General features: G+C 33.7%; 2 protein-coding genes across 6 annotated transcripts in view; one reads left to right on the top strand and one right to left on the bottom strand.

Annotated features, from left to right (window-relative positions):
• The window catches only part of LOC115245220 (fasciclin-3), a 347,872-nt gene extending 333,888 nt beyond the window's left edge, over positions 1-13,984 (top strand). The window contains exons 9-12 of one of the 5 annotated variants that reach the window (XM_029823437.1): positions 8,934-8,964; positions 9,207-9,287; positions 11,354-11,528; positions 12,298-13,984. In XM_029823437.1, coding sequence (XP_029679297.1) covers positions 8,934-8,964; positions 9,207-9,287; positions 11,354-11,528; positions 12,298-12,480 — 470 coding nt within the window. In that variant the 3' untranslated portion in view covers positions 12,481-13,984. Of the gene's footprint in view, positions 1-146; positions 1,185-8,933; positions 8,965-9,206; positions 9,288-11,353; positions 11,529-12,297 lie in introns of those variants that run through there. The other 4 variants (XM_029823446.1, XM_029823452.1, XM_029823458.1 and 1 more) reach the window with 4 other exon arrangements.
• Positions 13,985-14,533: 549 nt separating this feature from the next.
• LOC115245553 overlaps positions 14,534-19,135 on the bottom strand; it is a 10,512-nt gene continuing 5,910 nt past the window's right edge. The window contains exons 7-8 of the mRNA XM_029823924.1: positions 17,039-18,997; positions 14,534-16,590 (exon numbers count right to left, since the gene is read on the bottom strand). Coding sequence (XP_029679784.1) covers positions 14,806-16,590; positions 17,039-18,997 — 3,744 coding nt within the window. The 3' untranslated portion in view covers positions 14,534-14,805. The remainder of the gene's footprint in view (positions 16,591-17,038; positions 18,998-19,135) is intronic.

The following is a 19,135-nucleotide window of genomic DNA, read 5'->3' as shown; positions in this document are numbered from 1 at the left end:
TACGGTAAACAAATTAACGCGGCGAAGGGCGTTCCCGCAAAGGCGAGCAAAAAAAAAAAAAAAAAAAAAAAAAAAAAAAAAAGAGAAAGAGATAGAATCCACACACGCACATTTGCCTTGACCGATAGTGGCGTTGCTTGTTGCAGCGAGACGTCGCGGCGACGAGGAGACTGCGGGTGACGTCGGCGCCGGAAGCGAGGCGCACATCACGCCTGGCGACGAGGACGACGAGGATCACGAGGACCCGCGTATCATCGATGAGAAACTGCCGCAGGGGGGCCAAGAGAATCCGATACACGCGAGCACCGAATACGTGAACGGCCGTACGGACGTTAAAGACGTCAAGAAGGACGAGAAGACGGACACGCCCGTTTAAAAAAAAAAAAAAAAGAAAGAAAGAAAGAAAGAAAAAAGAACAAAAAAGAGAGAAGGGAGAAATTTTCTCTCTTCTCGCCTCGCTCTTTTCGTCCCTCTACCCTTTCCTTCGATACAGGAAAACCGAGCTGTCGCACTTGTTCACGCCACGTCGGACTCTTTAGTAACGATCCAAGTTTCTCTCTGTGGTTTCCGTTTTTGTGAGTAAAGCGCATGGACGTTTCCCGTTAAATATGATCGAAAGTGATCATCGTAAAGTAAGCGCGCGCGCGTGCACGATATATGCTATTTATTTCTCATTTTCATTCGTAGCATAAGGTAAAATATTTTAATCCTCTCGTTTTCTTCACACATAATATAATCGCGAACTACATGTGTACTAAGAGTATATATAAGGGTGTACGTAAATTCTAGAGAATTATATAAATTTCTGCAAAAAACAACTTTGTCATATAATTGACTTGTTTGAATGTGATTCTCTGAAATGCCTAGTATAATTGTATAACAATTGTGGAATAGAAGAGAAAGAAGGAATTAAAAGATTATATATATACACATATATATATATATAAAAAGAAGAATATATTATGTTAAATTAAAAGAGATATAAAAGATGTGTGTACTCCATTGTATCACTGTATTAATAATCACTGGGTACTGCATATAAATATAAAAGTAATTTTAAATATAAAAGTAATTTGAGAACGAGAGGATTAAAAACAGCATACATCACTTATTTCGATAAATCTAAGTTATTAATATCTAAGTATATTTATTTTAGGAGCTAAAAACAGAAAAATTTTTGAAATTAAGAAATTTTTCCTAATATGATATTAGATGACGATAAAAATAATTAATTTTAAACCATCTTTTTCCACATACACATACAATCTAAATTTTTAAATATTTTTTTCAAAGATTTTTTATTATATTTTATCAAACTATATTTTTTTTAAAGAATCACTTTTATGATTCGTAAAAACTATTAGACTAAACATTATTTCAATTCTTATCTTAAATAATTTTGATGATAAGAATATCTATTAAGGATGTGAAACTTGCCTTTTAATATATAAATTTTTTCGTAATTTACGTCGCGCACGTTTTGCTAAATATATCATGCTTAACGAACATTCAAAAAGCAAAGTCGCGAAAGTATATGTAGCGATCATAAAATGCGCGCGCGCCGAATCGATTGACAACGAGGGTTGTTATCGAAATTTTCAATTTGGGAACGAATTTCTATTTCAATCGCGCGTCGCTTTGTCATTTTTTTTGACGGCAGTCAAATCTTCATGGCCTTCAAGTACGGCCATAGGTGTTCGCGTTGGGGAAGCTCGATTATTGATCCATCGACATATTCGACTGTGACGCTCCGAATCTCCCTTCATCAATCGCCAATGCGAAAATTGTTCGATAGATTGATTGAAATTGATTGATTATGTTGATTTTTTAATATGTTTATGTACTTTTGTATTATTTTAATTTTATTCGCGGATTAGAATTTTCTGAGAACTATATCGATACAATTATTATTCTCATTTATAACAGTATCAATTGTATATTTTTAAAATACTCGATATTTAAGAATTACTTTTTTTAAGAAAGACAATGATCTGATGTCAGGATATTAATTCTTTTTACGGATCTGTACCACGATATATCGAAATATGAAATGGTGATCGGGAGGATTTCACCGTGATTTGCTCGCCATTGGACGCATGTGATTTTTATGCCGAACTTAGCGATGATTATAAAGTAGTTATGACAAATTTTGCGGGGGACGTACCATTCCCGAAGAGACGATAGGCATCCTCACGGTAACCCGGACAAATCAAATTGTGCAGCCGAAACTTTTTATTAAAAACACACACATATACATACGCACTTACACATACGAGAAGATACGTTTGTTACGCGCGACGAGACTTTACTCATGTACGCGCTTACGTTTCTTGAAAGTTGCATATATTCGTTACGTGTGAGAAACAGCGCGTGTATGCGTATCACCAAGGTAAGAGAACACATTCCATAAGATATTTCCTTTTAACACGCTAGAAATGTTTTCGTAAACGTGAATCGTTATAAAACGTGTCTATTACACTGTGATCATACATCTTTTTTGTTCTTTGTGAGATGTAGAATAGCGCGTTTCCAGCGTTGATTTTCGAGAATAGCCAAACTTCGATGAAAGTTTTTGTACCCGAATACATTTATTGCGCGATACGCACTCTCGTTTTAACCATACGAAATTTCTATTATATGTCACGCAACGAAGAGCTTTAGATTTTAATGTATACTCTAGATACAAAACGAGCATACAAGCGAATAATAGAACCGATCGCCAGGTATGTTGAAAGAAAAAATTTTTATGAAATTTCGAAATCGAAAGTGCGGTCGTGTCTTTAATATTATTAGGCAGGACTATTATTATCCCATGCCATTTGTACTGTAACACTTTTACGAATACTATAACATTCCTGATGCGTGTTTTACTTAAATGCATTTTAATAAAGGGAGATCTTTTTGTAAGTTATGTATACACATAGTACAATAAGACCATTGCGTAAACATACGGAATGTTGCGTAAGTTTCGAAACAGGATTGCAAAAAGTTACTTATTTAATTCTAATGCATTTAAGGAATATATATGTAGACAGTTAAAATCTATCAACTTTTCAAGGAGATATATCAACATTATTATTTCGAAATATGTTCGTTCAAAATTTCACTTCGATTAAGCAGTCGAAAAATATTCGATTTAATTATTGTGTCTAATTTTATTTTTTGTTTTCCCTTGAGTTACGCAATTTACGAAACATCCTGTATATAATTATAGCGATTAAACGTCTACGATGATGTTTTATCTGTACTGAATACGCGATTTTATAAGATATGTATTCCACTTAGACAGAATCTCATTTATGAAACAATATATATATATATAACAATTATTGCGTTTTATAAAAGAAGAACGATTTGATATATAAAGTTTTAGTGTAATATGCGTTTGCACTTGACCGTGAATTGCACGATTGAATCAAGTATATTCGTCGAACCGAGATTTGATATATTCTTATGATATTAAATAAATTATACTATACGTCATTAGGCAGTACTGTATGTCAATCGACAGAATTCGTTCGTCGTACTTTTTCATTCTACATGTTTTCTATGATATATGTATATGACTATTTATAAGAGCGACACTTGCGATTATATATGCAATTTTTATACAAAAAGAACACATTTCAATTTTAGTAAATTAAATCTATTTTTTTTCAACGACACGCTATTTAATTTGTTGGATGGCGAATATAATTAATACGTTGAGCATATATAAGGGCAACTGAATTATATTTAAGGAATGATACGAGTTTATAAGTACAATTTTGAAAATCAAATTTTCAAAATTTTGTCGTGTTATTAAAAATGCAAAAGATATTTCATAGCGTGAATCATTTTCATCATATTAAATGTATCGCGCTATGTACAGTGCATTAAATATATTTTTCACCCAACACATTTCTTACAGAATTATTGAAAGACTTGCATCAAGTTTTAAAATGGTAATTTTTCGATAGATTTTTAGTCAGCGTTCTTTTTTTGCGAAAATTTAGATTATTGTACAATTATCCATAGTTCGGCATAATTTTAAAAAACTTCTGATGGATTAAGATTTTAAAATTTAAATTTATAACAAAATCTTGTTTTTTAATTAATTTTAAATCGATTTGGTGTAATGGAGAGATTATTCTCAGAATTTCTCTTATTTGTTAAGAAACACACTCTTGGATACACTTTTTGCTAAAAAATGTCAAGTACACTAATTAAAATAACGCTTTTATGTAGTTTGATGCAGATCTTACAGAGAAACATCCTGCACTTACTCACACCGGATTTACCTTTTACGGCGCATATTAATAATATTGTGAGTGAAGAGTTTAAAGTCAGCCTCGTAAATTTTTATCGTTGCCTTCGACAATAAGTGTTGTTTGTACTTTTGTACACAGATGAATTTTTCTTAGCTAATCCCCACAAATATAATTCTAAAATACTTGCTTCATGCGCGCACATTATTTACATACATACACATGTACACAACATACACGAATCTGAATGTAGGTCTCGTCGGCATCGCGTAAAAATCGGATAAGAACCAAAGGATGAATGTACAATTCATCGACGATACGTTACCGAATTCGGTACGTACGATCCTTTACTGTTTTTCTGGCTGCATTCGTGTTTTTATTTACAAGAAAAGGGCCGTGCTGAGACCGACGAGATCATCGAGGTTTTCGTCGGAGATAGGGGAAAAGGACGTGAAGTGATTATTAAGCAGAATATGATTTTAAAAAATCGATCGCAATCTGAGCGAATTTCAATGAAGGAGAACGCCGATGCAACTCGTCGGTCAACGGTCGAATCTCTGCTGCGTGTTGTACATACTAAATACATATATAAATATAAAGATATATATATATATATATAAATATATAAATATATATAAAACGAGATCGCGAAGAAAACAGTACCAGATATATATTCTGTGTCGAGAGCACTTGGTTTGCAAGTGTTCGTGAATGTCGATCAAATGAATGACTCACTTATTCGCTTGCACTCCAATTGCTGAATCGACCTGTCGTTATTCATGAACTTTTTTTAGGTTGAAAGATATTAGTGGAGAGAAAATATGTGAAGTTCACTTAAAGCAAGTTGATAAAACTCTGATAAATGGATGAAAAAAAAGAATGAAATGTGCGAGGAAGGCGTGTAATAAAAAAAATGAAAGAAAAAAAGCGCGATTAGATATATTGGTATCTTAGAAACTAGAACGGTCAATGTCATTTTTTTATATATTGTTATAATTCATATATCCGAACACACACATGGACGAGCTTTTTAAGATTCATAAAACGAAGCAAATATTATTCAGTTACAGAGCATTTATTTTTCTACCACATGTTTTCTCTCAGTTGTATTGGAAACTTGTCCTTTTATTTCCTTCCATTTATTTTGTAATCACATATCTAGATCTGCTAAAAGTTTCTTCCGTTATTTTCCCAACTTTCTTTTTAGCGTTAATGGAAGCAAAAAGAAAAAATGTCATACATAAGAGGACTGATATCGATTGTTCTATTTTACTAAGATACTGATACGCGTGGTTAAAAAATTGCCAACTGAAAACTCTATCTGCGAGGCTGGTACGGTGTTTGTGCTGTCACAGAGAGACCATCTTGCATCAGTTTTCAACCCAAATATCGGACATCTATTAGTATACATAATATATATAGAAAGAGTATATATACATATATATGTGTTTAATTTATATATACATTATATATGTATAATATATATCATGCTAATAAATATTACGTATACTATATGCCAGAGTATGTTAATATATGTAATAGAGAGAGCCTAAACACAGGGAAAAGGGGAAATCGCGCGTTTACCTAAAGAAAAGAAAAAAAAAAAAATATGCGGTATTCTCTGCATATTCTTGCGCATCGCGATCTTATTGTAGCGAGTGCGAATAAGAGCATTAGGGCGATCCGAATTTTTTATATACATAAGAAATAATATATATGGTCTGAATTTTAAATGTTTCATAATATTCTATAAGAAATGAGAGAGATTACCGTTTCTGAAAGGAAACGACACAAAAAGAGTACTGACTAAAACGGATAAACGTTTCAATTTTCTGTCTTACAATTAGACTAGGTATATACATGAGATTCTCACAGAGCTATTCTCGGAAAGTAAAATGTACGATTAAACCACCAACCATTAAGATTCGCTTTCGAATATTTATCGGAAATTTTTACTAACCGAAAATCACTCTCAGTAGATAAAACTATCACAAGCATATAGTAACAGCGAATACAATCGGAGGATAATATTGGATTTTAAATTAATGTTTAATACATTTTAAAAGTGATGCAATATAATTGGAATTTTACGGACAAATTGCTTGTCGTTTCTATTGTTTTTGTTGTTTCCACCATTTTTCATTGGTCTCAAAAATCTTTTTTGAATCTCAAAAAAAATAGTAACCAAAATTATTAATAAAACATTTTTATTTATTTTTTTATTTTTTACCGTATTTCTTGTATAGTCAGGAAATATTTATTATTTAATTTAGATTTTTTTCTGCAAGTTTCCGATTTTAGTTCATCAGTATTATTAAAAGTAACCGCTGTTACTATACTTATAGCCATTGTAATACTAAATATTTCAATGAATTTCATGAGACTAAGCTGGCTCAAACAAGTCTAGAGATACATAACAAGAACAACGTTAAAGATCACTGCCAAAATATAAATCGATATATAGGATTTTTTCTGTCTTATTTACAAAATGCCATAAGAGAATATCATGTACATCCTTTATCTTAATCTGTAAGTTATATACTAACATCTTTATATTTAGTAAGAGAAAAAACGATTACCGTAAGAGATCTGCGCTTTCTTAAATAATTATCGGTGTTTACAAAGAACGTGGCAAGTATCGTCGTAAACTGCGATTTATTTCGATTTATTGCGCTGTTTATTTGAATTATTGCGGTCGAGCGAGATCGTTAAACACGATTCCTCGTCGTCGTCTATTATAAGATTCATAAAAAAAAAAGAAACAAAAAGATTACATATACGGATGCATTTGCGTACAAAACCTGCCTATATCTATACATTTTAATACACGTTTATTGATATCAATGCAGCTATTACGTAATTGATTTTTATATAATTAGTTAATTGTAATGTAATTATACTTGTAACGTTTACGACTTAAAATCTCGATGATCATGCTGCGAGGATATAATATATATATATATATACACGGACGTGTGAAAATATACAGATGTGTACGCACGTTCGATTGCATTATCGTTATTCCCGTGACAATTAAAGATTGAATGAACATTTGTAAAACTCATAATATATTAACGAAAAGATAACATACGTTATTAAGGAGCATGATCGTTGGCCATATACAATGGGGTATATATATTATATATATATTATATATGATATAGATATATTTATGTTAATATAAGTCTCTATAGAATAAGATGATGAAGAAGCATGCAATGGCGGTGTCGATTCACCGGATCACGAGATATATATTATAAATACCTGCAATTGGTGTTCTCTCTCTCTCTCTCTTTCTCTCTCCCTTTGAAACATTTTTAGAAGCCACCTAAGTACTGCGTGAAAAATCGCGGTTAAGTTACCGAAAAATTGCACTTGCGCGATATCGTTATCTCGCCATTTCCGATTAAGGGCCCAATCAAAACGGCGCCGTTGGCGGTCAGTTAATACACTCCGGAGATCGCTAAATATCTAAATTAAGAAAGCAAAATGGTTAAAAAACGATGCTATATACAATCGCGATTAAAGTGAAACAGCCACACCGCAAGCGCGCGAGAACACGATTTTGTATCTCTACTTGTAGATACAATGCGATAGGCGAAAAGTAAATCTAAGAATTCAAATAAAAATAATATATAGAGAGCTGTATGTATAATTAACTGTAAGTTTATTCGTCGCTATGATATTATACTTAGGTATCGTATGATTTTTGAAATAAAACATTTGTTTTAAATATACAGATAAATGTTGAAAAATGTGTCACGTCCTACCATTAAACTATATTTATGATATCGAGCATTTTTTTTATATCATAACTTCGGGATCTTATCGTTACAGCTATGGAGACAGGATGTAGTCTTCTAAATACAGAAATTAAAATATCATGAAAATTAATTAATTTTTAAGTCGCGATATTAACCGCGACATTTTTTTCTAATGATCTGTATCTTTCACTCGGTGAATGTGAAAAAGAAAAACTGTACATTAATATCCGTAATACTATTGAAAGATGTTTTAACATGAAATACAAAAAAGTACATAACATATGTGGTTGAACTAGAAAGGAATGGTGCCATAGATTGACATCATAGGTCAAAGTTTATTAATAAAATATGTGTTATTGTTGATATACTGACACATTGATTCTTAATTTATAAGATATGATAATTAAGTACGTGCATTATTTTAAATTTTAATATGATATCGCTTCAAACATAAGATTTCCAAATTACGATATTCCAAATTATCTACATATATAAAGAAAATAAAAGAAAAATTTCTTTTCTTTATTGATATCTCTTGAGACAATAAACGCTCAACTTGTATTAAAGTTATAATAAAAAATATTATTGTTTTATATGTCAAATGAAATAAACAATACAATCTTGGATTATTTTAATAAGTTGGAATACATTATGACTTAAAATATGTTGATGATAAATATTATTTTCAAAAATATATCTCAATTAAAAATATTCGTAGAAGTTTTTAATAAATCTTAAAATAAATCCAAGAGAAAAAACTTATAGTGATCACATTTCATTATCATTTTAGTGATTAATTCTTGCATTTTAAAAATAAATAGGCTCGTCAGAAATATCAATTGTATTCTTACCTTTATTAGGAAACAGCTTTAACAGCGAAAACATTGCCAAATTTAAGCTAAATTTTCCTTATTACTTTCAGGTCGTTCGTCCACCAGGAATCTCGGGGAATCGTGAGTACACTAAAAAAATATACGATTATTATTAAGTACAACTCACATTTTATTGCACTCTTGCTTGTAATATTCACACACTTGCACTATGGCGTCATGACTAATACTTCATTTGTCGTAGTTTGCTTTAATTTAATTTAAATTGTGTGTGACGCAATTTAGAGACGAACAATAGATTTTTTCGTCACTTTTCCGTCACTCGATGATTATCGTAGATTTTTGCCAAGCATGCACATTTTCAGAGACTTCGCGGACCCTGCGACGAGCGTTAGACTTCTTCGCCTCGAGAAATCGAAAACTGCGGCCGATGTCGTTAGAAAAAGGCAAGCAGCAGCTTTTTTATTTTATTCGTTCGCAATGTCGGATGTGTCCATCGACGCGCTCGCTTTTCTTACTCGTCAGGACAGAGAAATTGGATTAAATTGCGCGGAAAGCCAACGGCCAACAGAGTATTGTTCATCTGTTTTCTGCACAATTTGATCAAACTGGGAACTTGCTCTCGTCTCATGATATTTCTGATAAAAATAAAAATCTTATATGACAATAGATTAACATCTATAACTTGTATTAACTCACGATCTCATAAGTTAAAACAAAGAAATATATAAAGATTAATTCACATTTCATTATCAATATAATTATCAATATTGCAGGAATAAGTCAAGCATTTTTTTTGATATCATAATCTAAAATGTCGAAATCTGTTGGTATATAGCTCAATATAATTTTGTTATATACTAGATAAAAATGACCTAACTATAAATGGCCTAATTCTCATTTATACGGTCATCAGATAAGATAAATTCTGAATAAATATGGTCGGAGTTAGTGCTAAATGTTACTGCGTCAATCTCGTAGTACGATGTTTACGTAATCTTTACGCAGATCTTCACGATATATAAACAAATGAAACTCGAATATCAGCGATTATTTGATTACCTCATTCTACATTGCATCTTTTTTGCGTTTTATTTTCGTTATGACAATTTCTATTTCTGCTTAGTATACATTATAATAGAACAATTAAAATAGAATTTCTTTATTATATCATTTGCATGCAAAGAAAAAGCTAAACGCAGATTTGCGTAATTCCGAGCTTTTATTTGCATGGATTCGTGATATTTATTTTCCAATATTTAATTCGCAACAATGAAAATATAATACACTTGTGACTTGAATCATAATTACATAACTGCAATGTAAAAATAGCGCCACATTTTTTTTTTGAAGTTTCCAGTTTGCGAGGCATCACGAGTAAGAAAACACGCAGCTTAGTTGCCCATCGTATATATAAAATATATAATTGCTGCTTATGTGAATTACCTCTCCAGACGATCGCATTTATTTTCTATATGCGCTATCAATGCGCGTACTTATATTTTGCTTATATGATATTTCTCTCTAATAATTTAACTAGCCAAAATAGAGTGCTTTGTTCAGTTTATATGTATGCTTCATCTCTAATACTATCTCATCGTAATTTACATGTATGTATACATAATTTGTATTAATCGCAGCGCTTATTTTATAATATTTGGAAGCAAGATTTCTAAATAACTAAATATTCTAAATAACATAATATTCTAAATAATGTATTATGCTGAAGTAATTAATATTGTGATATTTTGTGATAATTAATATTTAATTTATAACATTTGCTGGGTAATCAAACGTATATATTATTTATGATATAGAGGGTAACGTAAACTCTATTATCATAAATTCAGCATATTACAAAATTTTATAAAACCTTGGTCAATACAGGTTTTGCTGCGTACAGTTTTTCTGGTGCTAATTTATGCTATAAAATATTCGATGCAGTTTTTTATAAATTAACTAAAACAAAAAGGCTATTTATTGCAATTGTCCATCATGATTTTTTTAACGATTAATTATCGTTTCAATTATGGATTATTGACATTTATATTCCGTACATATATATTAAGGAGAGGCAAGTATATAATAAACGAGCGAGAAGTAGATAAGATTTAATTAGCATTTAGAATTTAATTAATATCGCGCTTGACATGAAAATACAAGTTGACGTAACGCTTTTTTGTACGTATTGTACACGTGCAATCATAAATGTTTTTTTAACGACATATTTATTAACTGTCCTTGTTCCTTAAATTAGAAAAACAGGTAACAGGCACACATATACATATATGTGCGCGCAGAAATTGATCAGAAAATAGCAGATACATATACATTGGGAATAATAATATGAAAACAAACATAATTAATTGTCATTCGGTAATATTGAAAAATTAATATCATAAACACTGCATACTACAGCTTAACGTTTCGCAATTCCCGTAAAATCAATGTCATTTGATCACATTTTGACGAGATGTTATATGGGAAGAAACAGCTTAATTTTCTTTATCAGAAGCGACACAGAAAGTGCCGGCAGATATTCCCGATCGGAAGTAGATGGAGCGTCGTCCCGAGGACAACGGAAACCAAGGATTAATCTGTCCAGACTTTTTGGACGTAACAAGGATAAAGTGTCGGGTACCGATACGGACACTATGAAGACCGTCGTCACCGTCGACGACGAGAAGGTAAATTTTACTGGTTTTTGCTGAATGAGATATGAGCGTCATTATATCCTTTTTTCATCATTGCTATTTTTTTTAAGTAGATTTAAATATATTTTATTGCCAATAACGAACTTATAGTTAAATTAGCCGTTTTGAAATCGATAATATGCTTATGATAATATACGTTGGAAAAAAATTATACTCTTTTAAATGTCATCATTGTATTATTGATAAGCAGTAATTCCAATTATAAGTATAGCACAAACCGTAAAACTTCACTGAGAAGAACCAATTAATGTTAGCGGATTTTTCAGTGAAATCTTATGCACATATTCAGTGAAACATAAAACGAAGGAGCAAAGTGTGTTTTTACTGAAAATCGATAAAATATTTATTGATCTTTGGTGAAATCTTGTCACTGCGTTAATTAGTGATAATTTCACTAATTCAGTGTAAATTCGGAGTACGTTACATTATGCATAGTGATTCGTAATTTAATAGTGATTCATTAGTGATTCATAATTTTCTCTAACAAAAAACATAGCTATAAATGTAAAATTCCAACTGTATCATATATCTTGTAATTTTTTCGTTAGAATAAAAAAAAAGATAAAAAAGATAAGATGTATTAGATCTTTTATATGACGGGATCAAGTTTTATGGAATAATAAATTTTTTTATAATGTATCTTAATATAATCGTATGATCATTAAAATGCTAATTAAGATCGAGATCTTTTATTGGCTCTCATGTCCATATCTAAAAAAAAAAAAACATGATGTAACTTTAGATTGCTGAGCCAGTTGCGCAGGAAAGCAGGACGAATCCTGCGACGGGTGAGGGTGGAATAGTTTACGCGGAGCTGGATCTTACACAACAAGGTACCACATCCCGGCGGCTCAACGAGGATAAAACGGAATATGCCGAGATCTTGTACACGAAACCGGAAACGGAGGAAACACCCGATAAATAATTGCGTCTCGAAAGCGATTAATATACAGACGATCGCGCGTTCTTCATCTATCGAGAGTTACGATTTTTAAAAACGACAATTTCTTCCGCGTAAAAACTGATGCGATTTTATTACAAGTAAACGAAAAACGAAATGGACATACAATTTGAAACAAATTAAAGCGACAAAGAATTCGTTTCAAGGTGTTATTTTTACCTCGTTATTGATCTTTCGTCGCGTTTATCGCGATCATTTTCATATACAAAAATGGACACAATCACGTTCCTTAATCAAAGCCTCAATTTATGTGTCCGTACGTGTGATAATTTGTTGTATGGTAGATAATGTTCAGATAAGATAATGGTCGGATAATGTTATATTACGATCGCACGGTGTTCCGATCTCTGTCCTTCGACGTATGTGTTACGCAGCTGATTATTGAATTCGGGAGCAAGGAGAGACACGGCTTCTTGCCGAATACGGGAAAAATATGCGTTGCTATGCACAAATTGCTTTATAAATTTATAACGTCTCAAATGGTATGTGCAAGCGGTATACCCAATTATTTCTCATTCGACGAGAATTCAGACGAGAATTCTTTGATGAGAATTTTGTGGAAAATATGATCTTAACCATCGTGTTGTCGGACGAACTTTTTTTGTTCAGCTAAAAAGATTTCACTTAAAATTTTTGTATGTATTAAGCTATACTAATTTGCATATTTCTTAGATCACTTTTAATGAGAATATATATATCTTTTCTTCTCTATAAATTTCTTTTTTCTTATGACGTATATATGACTATTGCGACATTATGTTAAACATCGCGTTAAACGTACTTAAGTATTAATGTTAATGTTGTTATTGTCCATTTAAATAATACATAAGCGTAATAATAATAATAATCACTATCGTGCAAGTCATACGCTTAAAAGTTGTTTGGATGATTTAAATTTGGAAAACTAATCATATGGAAAGAAGAATATCATCGTAAGAATATCAGCTATAGCAAATGAAAAAATTAACGCAAAGAACATTCAAGCGATACCAAATAAAATCACAAAAACGATTTTTAAGCGCGAGACTATTGTTTTTGTATATTATAAAGTTCAATATACTTAAAAATTATATATTTAAGACTATATGTATATGTGGTGTGTATATCTCATTATAGAAGAATACGAGATAAACGTTTACTAATAACTATGTAAGATTTATATGCTACAATCCGCGTAATAATTGCATATTTTTTAAAGTAATTATTAGGTGTGGTATCATATTTTGAAATATTAAAGGCTTAATTTATGGTAAATTAATCATTTAACAGCGATGCAAACTTATTAGATATAAGTCAATCATTAATTCGTTTGATTCTTTCGATTATATTCGTAAAAAACTACGATTATATCGATTCAAACATTTTTTGCCGTCCAATACTAATAAATTTAGTTATTATTTTGTACACACTTATTTTGATAAATAATTAAATAAAAATAATATATGAATCGATTAAGTCTAACATTCATTAAACCTGTATCTTTGGCTAAATCATGATACACGCGCAGACATTCGTGTACATCAATATAGCAATTGCAACATAGCAATTTGAAACCGGCATCTTGTTTTTTTATTATTATTAAGTTTTTTTATTTGATCAAAACAATATGAAATTTTAAATTTTAATTCTGAAAAATATGATAAATATAAATAAACTTTTAAAATTATATTATATACTTTTTATCGAAAATTATCTGGGAATTATTGATAAAAAGCGACATACAATATGCAGAGATTTTATAAAAATGGAAAGTATAATAAATTTTTGTATAATAAATTTATCTTTTTTAGTGTCGGATTTATAATTTATTTATATAAATCTCTAATATATATATACATTCTCGAGAATCGTTTAATAACATCGATATACGAATCATTTGTTAATTATAGACATACGTATTATGTAATGTACACGTTATATAATTGTTACAAATGACGTATGTCAACATGTTGATGTAAATTGGAATACATATCTAATGAGAAGCTAATAATTTCGCAATTATTGAAAATGTTCTTGATGTTTTTTTTTTTTTTTTTAGAGGTTATTAAGAATTTCTCGGAATTAAAGAGTTTCTTACAAGGTAAGATAGGAATGTTAATAGATTTTTAAATACATCAACAGAATTATGCAATATTATATTGTAATCACAAAATCGCAGTCATTTTGCTCTTTATGGTTACGTCAGAATTTCTAAGAAAAACATTTAATATTTATCTACTGATATAATCGATCTCCAGAAGGATCACGTCTCTGTAAATTTCCAACGATTACTCCTATTCAATATTCACATCAGTAAATTTCCGTATCGGTTGTCGCTTCGCTTATTTCACTATATGTTTCTGGAATATTCTCGGCTTTATCTTTCATTTGAGCAGCACCGATTGAAGAATGAGCAGATTTCTTATTTTTCGATAGACGATGGCGATAACTCTTGTAAATATCCCGAGACATTTCTGCAACGTTTTCGTTGAAATCCACGCGACTTTGTTTATGGATGAAATCACGCTCGCTCAGGTTGCATTCGAGTGACTCTATTCCAAGTGGAGGAGCATTGCTGGCGAAATCCATCGGTCTCGGATAATTATCGCATGCAGTAATTAAATCCATGACAGAAATTTGCGAACGATGCGGCTGGAATAGTTCAGTCGCGGAATCGACGCAATCCGCCGAATCACGTTTTATCTTGATAGGATCCACAGGTGGCTTGGATCGTTTCGGAGGGCGCATTCGGCCGAGATTCAAACGCCACTTAGTGCTCACGAACGTATTGTTCACATTTTCAGGATTCAATGCAAGCCCCATATGATTTCGCAGCTGGGTATCCTCCGGTCGGGAATCTCCGATTATACTATCGGCGAGATGCCGTTGATATCGCAGGTAAGAATCTACATCTGGTACCGTAACCGCTCCGGGAATAGGCGTACCGGGATCTTCGATTTTTCCTGGATCCTTTCGTAGCGATCTCGGCAAGATTTTCCTTCTAGCGGTGTAGAGTCCGGAATCTGCGTCAAGGTCTTCTCGATCGAACGCGAGCCTCAACGGCGTAATACGAACGCCGAGTCGCTGATTGGTATTGAATATCTTCGTGATTGCATATATTAGTACGTTCACGTTTTTGCAGCGTAAAACGTAGATCGCATTACGATCCCTCGCGAATAATGGCGGACCGATCCAGCAGGGATCGGCGATGTAATAAGCGTCCTTGGCAGCTAACACGGCCAGGGTGATCTCGTTACATTCAATGATGACATTGCGAGTCTCCTCGAAGGCTAATTTCAACGCTCCGGTTAATGTCAATCTGTTTCGATTGCCATATAGAATTCCACATACGCTTGTGCCGAAATCCACGGTCCACAAGTGTGGGAATACCCTGAGGGTAGTTCGCAGACCGAACCTGTTTACAGACTCGGAGCACCTTCGCGCCGCGCTTTTCAGGCTTTCTGTATAATAGGAATCGCCGCAGATCACGGCTGAATCCAGGATGGCGGGACCCCATCTAGAGGGATGACAAAGATGTTGCATGGCCAAAATGACCACGCATATAGCGATGCGATTTTTTCCAGCCCGTTCGCCAAAACGGCAATCATACGCGCCGATCGTGCCCCAAACAGAATAAATCAGATCGGCAATTTCGACCGCGTAATTGTTCCAAAATCGCCGATCAAATTTCGATGGACCGGACCCATCGCCGTCTTTTGCTTTCCTACGTGCTCGCATAATTGAATGCATGAAATTCCAGTGATAGTCGAGATAGATCCACATCGGGTCTTCCTGGAACTTTTCGTACGGCAACGTGTCGATGGAGCTTACGTGAATTCTGTGAAGATAGAATCCAGTCGTACCTTCATATTGATTGAGACACATGTGCTTCGTCATTTGACACACGGAGGAGAAGATGCACAGACAGGCGTTGCCGTTGGCGAAAGTTTTTTTGCCTCCCGTATCACACTGATACGGATCGAGATAGTAATAGCAATTGGTCGATCTCGAGTACCAAAAGCCGTAGCAGCAGTTAGTGAAGTGCAATATGCCGCTTGTGTGCATTTTGAAGTGACGTTTCAAATGTCTTTTCACCTAAAGTGATGTACATAAAAGAAATCTTAAAAATATTAGAATGGTATATTAAAAGTGCTAAAACATCTTTATATGAAACTGAAAAAAAAATTCTAAATATAGAATAAAATAGTATAACTAACTAAATAAATAGAGATAACAATATTATAATAAATGAGTATATATATAAAAAAAGATATGATAATTAGGAAAGATATACATTTTTTGGTCAATATATATGTTATATAATATTAAATGAAAACAGGAAAAAATTTTAAAGAGAAAATAAAGATAGAAAAATATTTGAAAAGCTTCCTAAAGAGTAAAAATAAAAAATATATGATAAAAAACATATATAATTAAATATAAAAAGAAAAGAAATAAAATTTCCAATCATGCTACAAACAACAGAGATGAGAAAAAACTGAAAGAATGATTTTTTTCTCTCTCTTGTATCTTTGACGCTCACTTGAATGAAAAAATCGTTTCTGCCGGTTTGAGGATTCGTCGTCAACGTGACCAACGGCGATGCGCAGTCTCGAAAGTCGAACAGTCTGTTCATTAGCGGGACATTCCGCAATATATGTTCCGCGTGAAATTTCGGCTCAGCGAATCCTCTGTATAAACTCTCCGCCACTTCGAGAATCCTGTCGATCATGCCCGGGAGCGGAGACTGAACGATGTCCCGCTTAATCGTGACGGCCAACAACGCGACGAAGTAGCAACGTTTTGTTCGCGGCTCTAACAAGCTATTTCGATCACGCAAAGCTACTGTTCCAAGTATGAAGATTGGTTTCGGAGCTGGGCCGATTGGTCTGAAAATCGCTTCAAGGTCGCGAGATTCCGGCGAGTTCTTGCGATGAATTTCCGCCAAGGATGCTGTTGGTGCTATCGACTCGTGAAGACCGCGGATGTCGCTGCAATCTGGTGCCGTTTTACGCGCGTAAGATATCGTGATCGCTCTCACGGCGAATGCCGTCTCCCGCGGCGCGTCGATTATCTTGACAATTAATTTAAGAAACTCGCTCATGCTGCTGGACGTGATCATCCTCAAACATTTCGTCCCCGTGACCGCCCACCAGGCAAAATAATTTCTGCCGCATTTCGTGATGCCCACATGAGCGTGGCGACAGACGACTATTGCTCCGGTGTAGATTCTCGTCTCAAATATCTTTTCCATAGTCATCGCCAGGTTCCATCCTTCCGTAGCGTACAGCTTCCCGTAGTGCAACGGCGCGAATACCACTCGAAATGCGTAATTTGCTATCTCGAATTCCGGCAACAAGCCATCAGTCATGTCGCTCACGGAAGTATCTTCGCTCGCTAACACGCTATCAAGGGCGTAATCTACGCTGCCCTCGAGCAGACCGTCGACTGTGCGCTCCGACCAGGACACGGGATCGTGGATCAACGACCACGCCATGACGCAGAGATCGATGGGAATTGTGAGGGACGTGTAGTTTCGAAATATCCTTTCGAATGGTTCCGCTCGTTCTATCGTCGTTTCCTCGCGACCATCGTCTCGTTTTTTTGATGGCTCCTCTTTGAATGGCATCAGAGTAGGCGTCGTAATGTCATCCTGTAGAACGATTGCTTCAAGCATCGAAGCTTCGTGATATCGCATTGGTGTGAAACCGGGAATCATGACGTCACGATCTGGATCCAACTCCGGATCCGAAGTGACCCACTCTGCTAACTCGATCAGAGATGTTTCCGATGCGGTTGGTGGCGTCGCCGCATCTCGCTTTTCCTCGCTTCTGACCGACTCTTGAACGGTTAGTTTCGCGCGATGTTCGATGCCTTTTTTTCGTTTCCGTTTACGTCTCTTCTTTTCCATGTGAGCGATGGACACGGTATAAAGACGGAAAGGTTTTCTCACAGTCTCGCCGGCGTTTTCTTTAATTCTATCGAGCATTGACTTTAAATCGTGGAGTTTTAAAAGGCAGCAGTAACCCTCCTCACTAGCGCGTCCCTTCTCGTCGCAAGGGTAAGGGTCGAAGAGATAATATTTGCCATGCGCCGTCCAAAATGCGTAGGCACAATTTATCAATACTAATATGCCGGTTCGATCCTTTTCTAAGAATTTTTCTACGCTTCCATCAAGATCCTTGGATTTTGGATTCTCGGGATCGGAGCGAATAATCTCTTTCAGAATCACGTTAAAATTCGTATCGAAAATGTTCATATTATAAAATGTCCTAAATTCCTTATATCGTAATCTGCCTACCCCTTGATCGATTTTACCGGTAAGGAGAATCAATTCATCCAGAGTGCTTCCACAAAAGCGATCCATGTCTAGCACAATTTTCGCCAAAATGCACAATAAAGCCGCGATGTAACATGGCTTGTAGTGAGAAGATTCAACTCGCGCCCGATCCATTAAACTCGATTTGCCTTGTATTATTTCCACATTTTCATCTTCTATAAACTTAAAATAAAATTTGTGAGGTAAATTGCGTGCTAAAAAATTGGTTTATCTAGTTTCTAATTATATATATGTGTGTATATATATATATATATATAAATAGATGTACGATTTATACATACATATTAATTGTGAAAGACT

The sequence above is a fragment of the Formica exsecta genome, unplaced genomic scaffold (genome assembly GCF_003651465.1).
Source record: "Formica exsecta isolate Colony F162 unplaced genomic scaffold, ASM365146v1 scaffold122, whole genome shotgun sequence".
In the NCBI taxonomy this organism is placed as follows: domain Eukaryota; kingdom Metazoa; phylum Arthropoda; class Insecta; order Hymenoptera; family Formicidae; genus Formica; species Formica exsecta.
The sequence above is the reverse complement of the archived record's forward strand: the minus strand, read 5'-3'. Positions and strand labels throughout refer to the sequence as shown.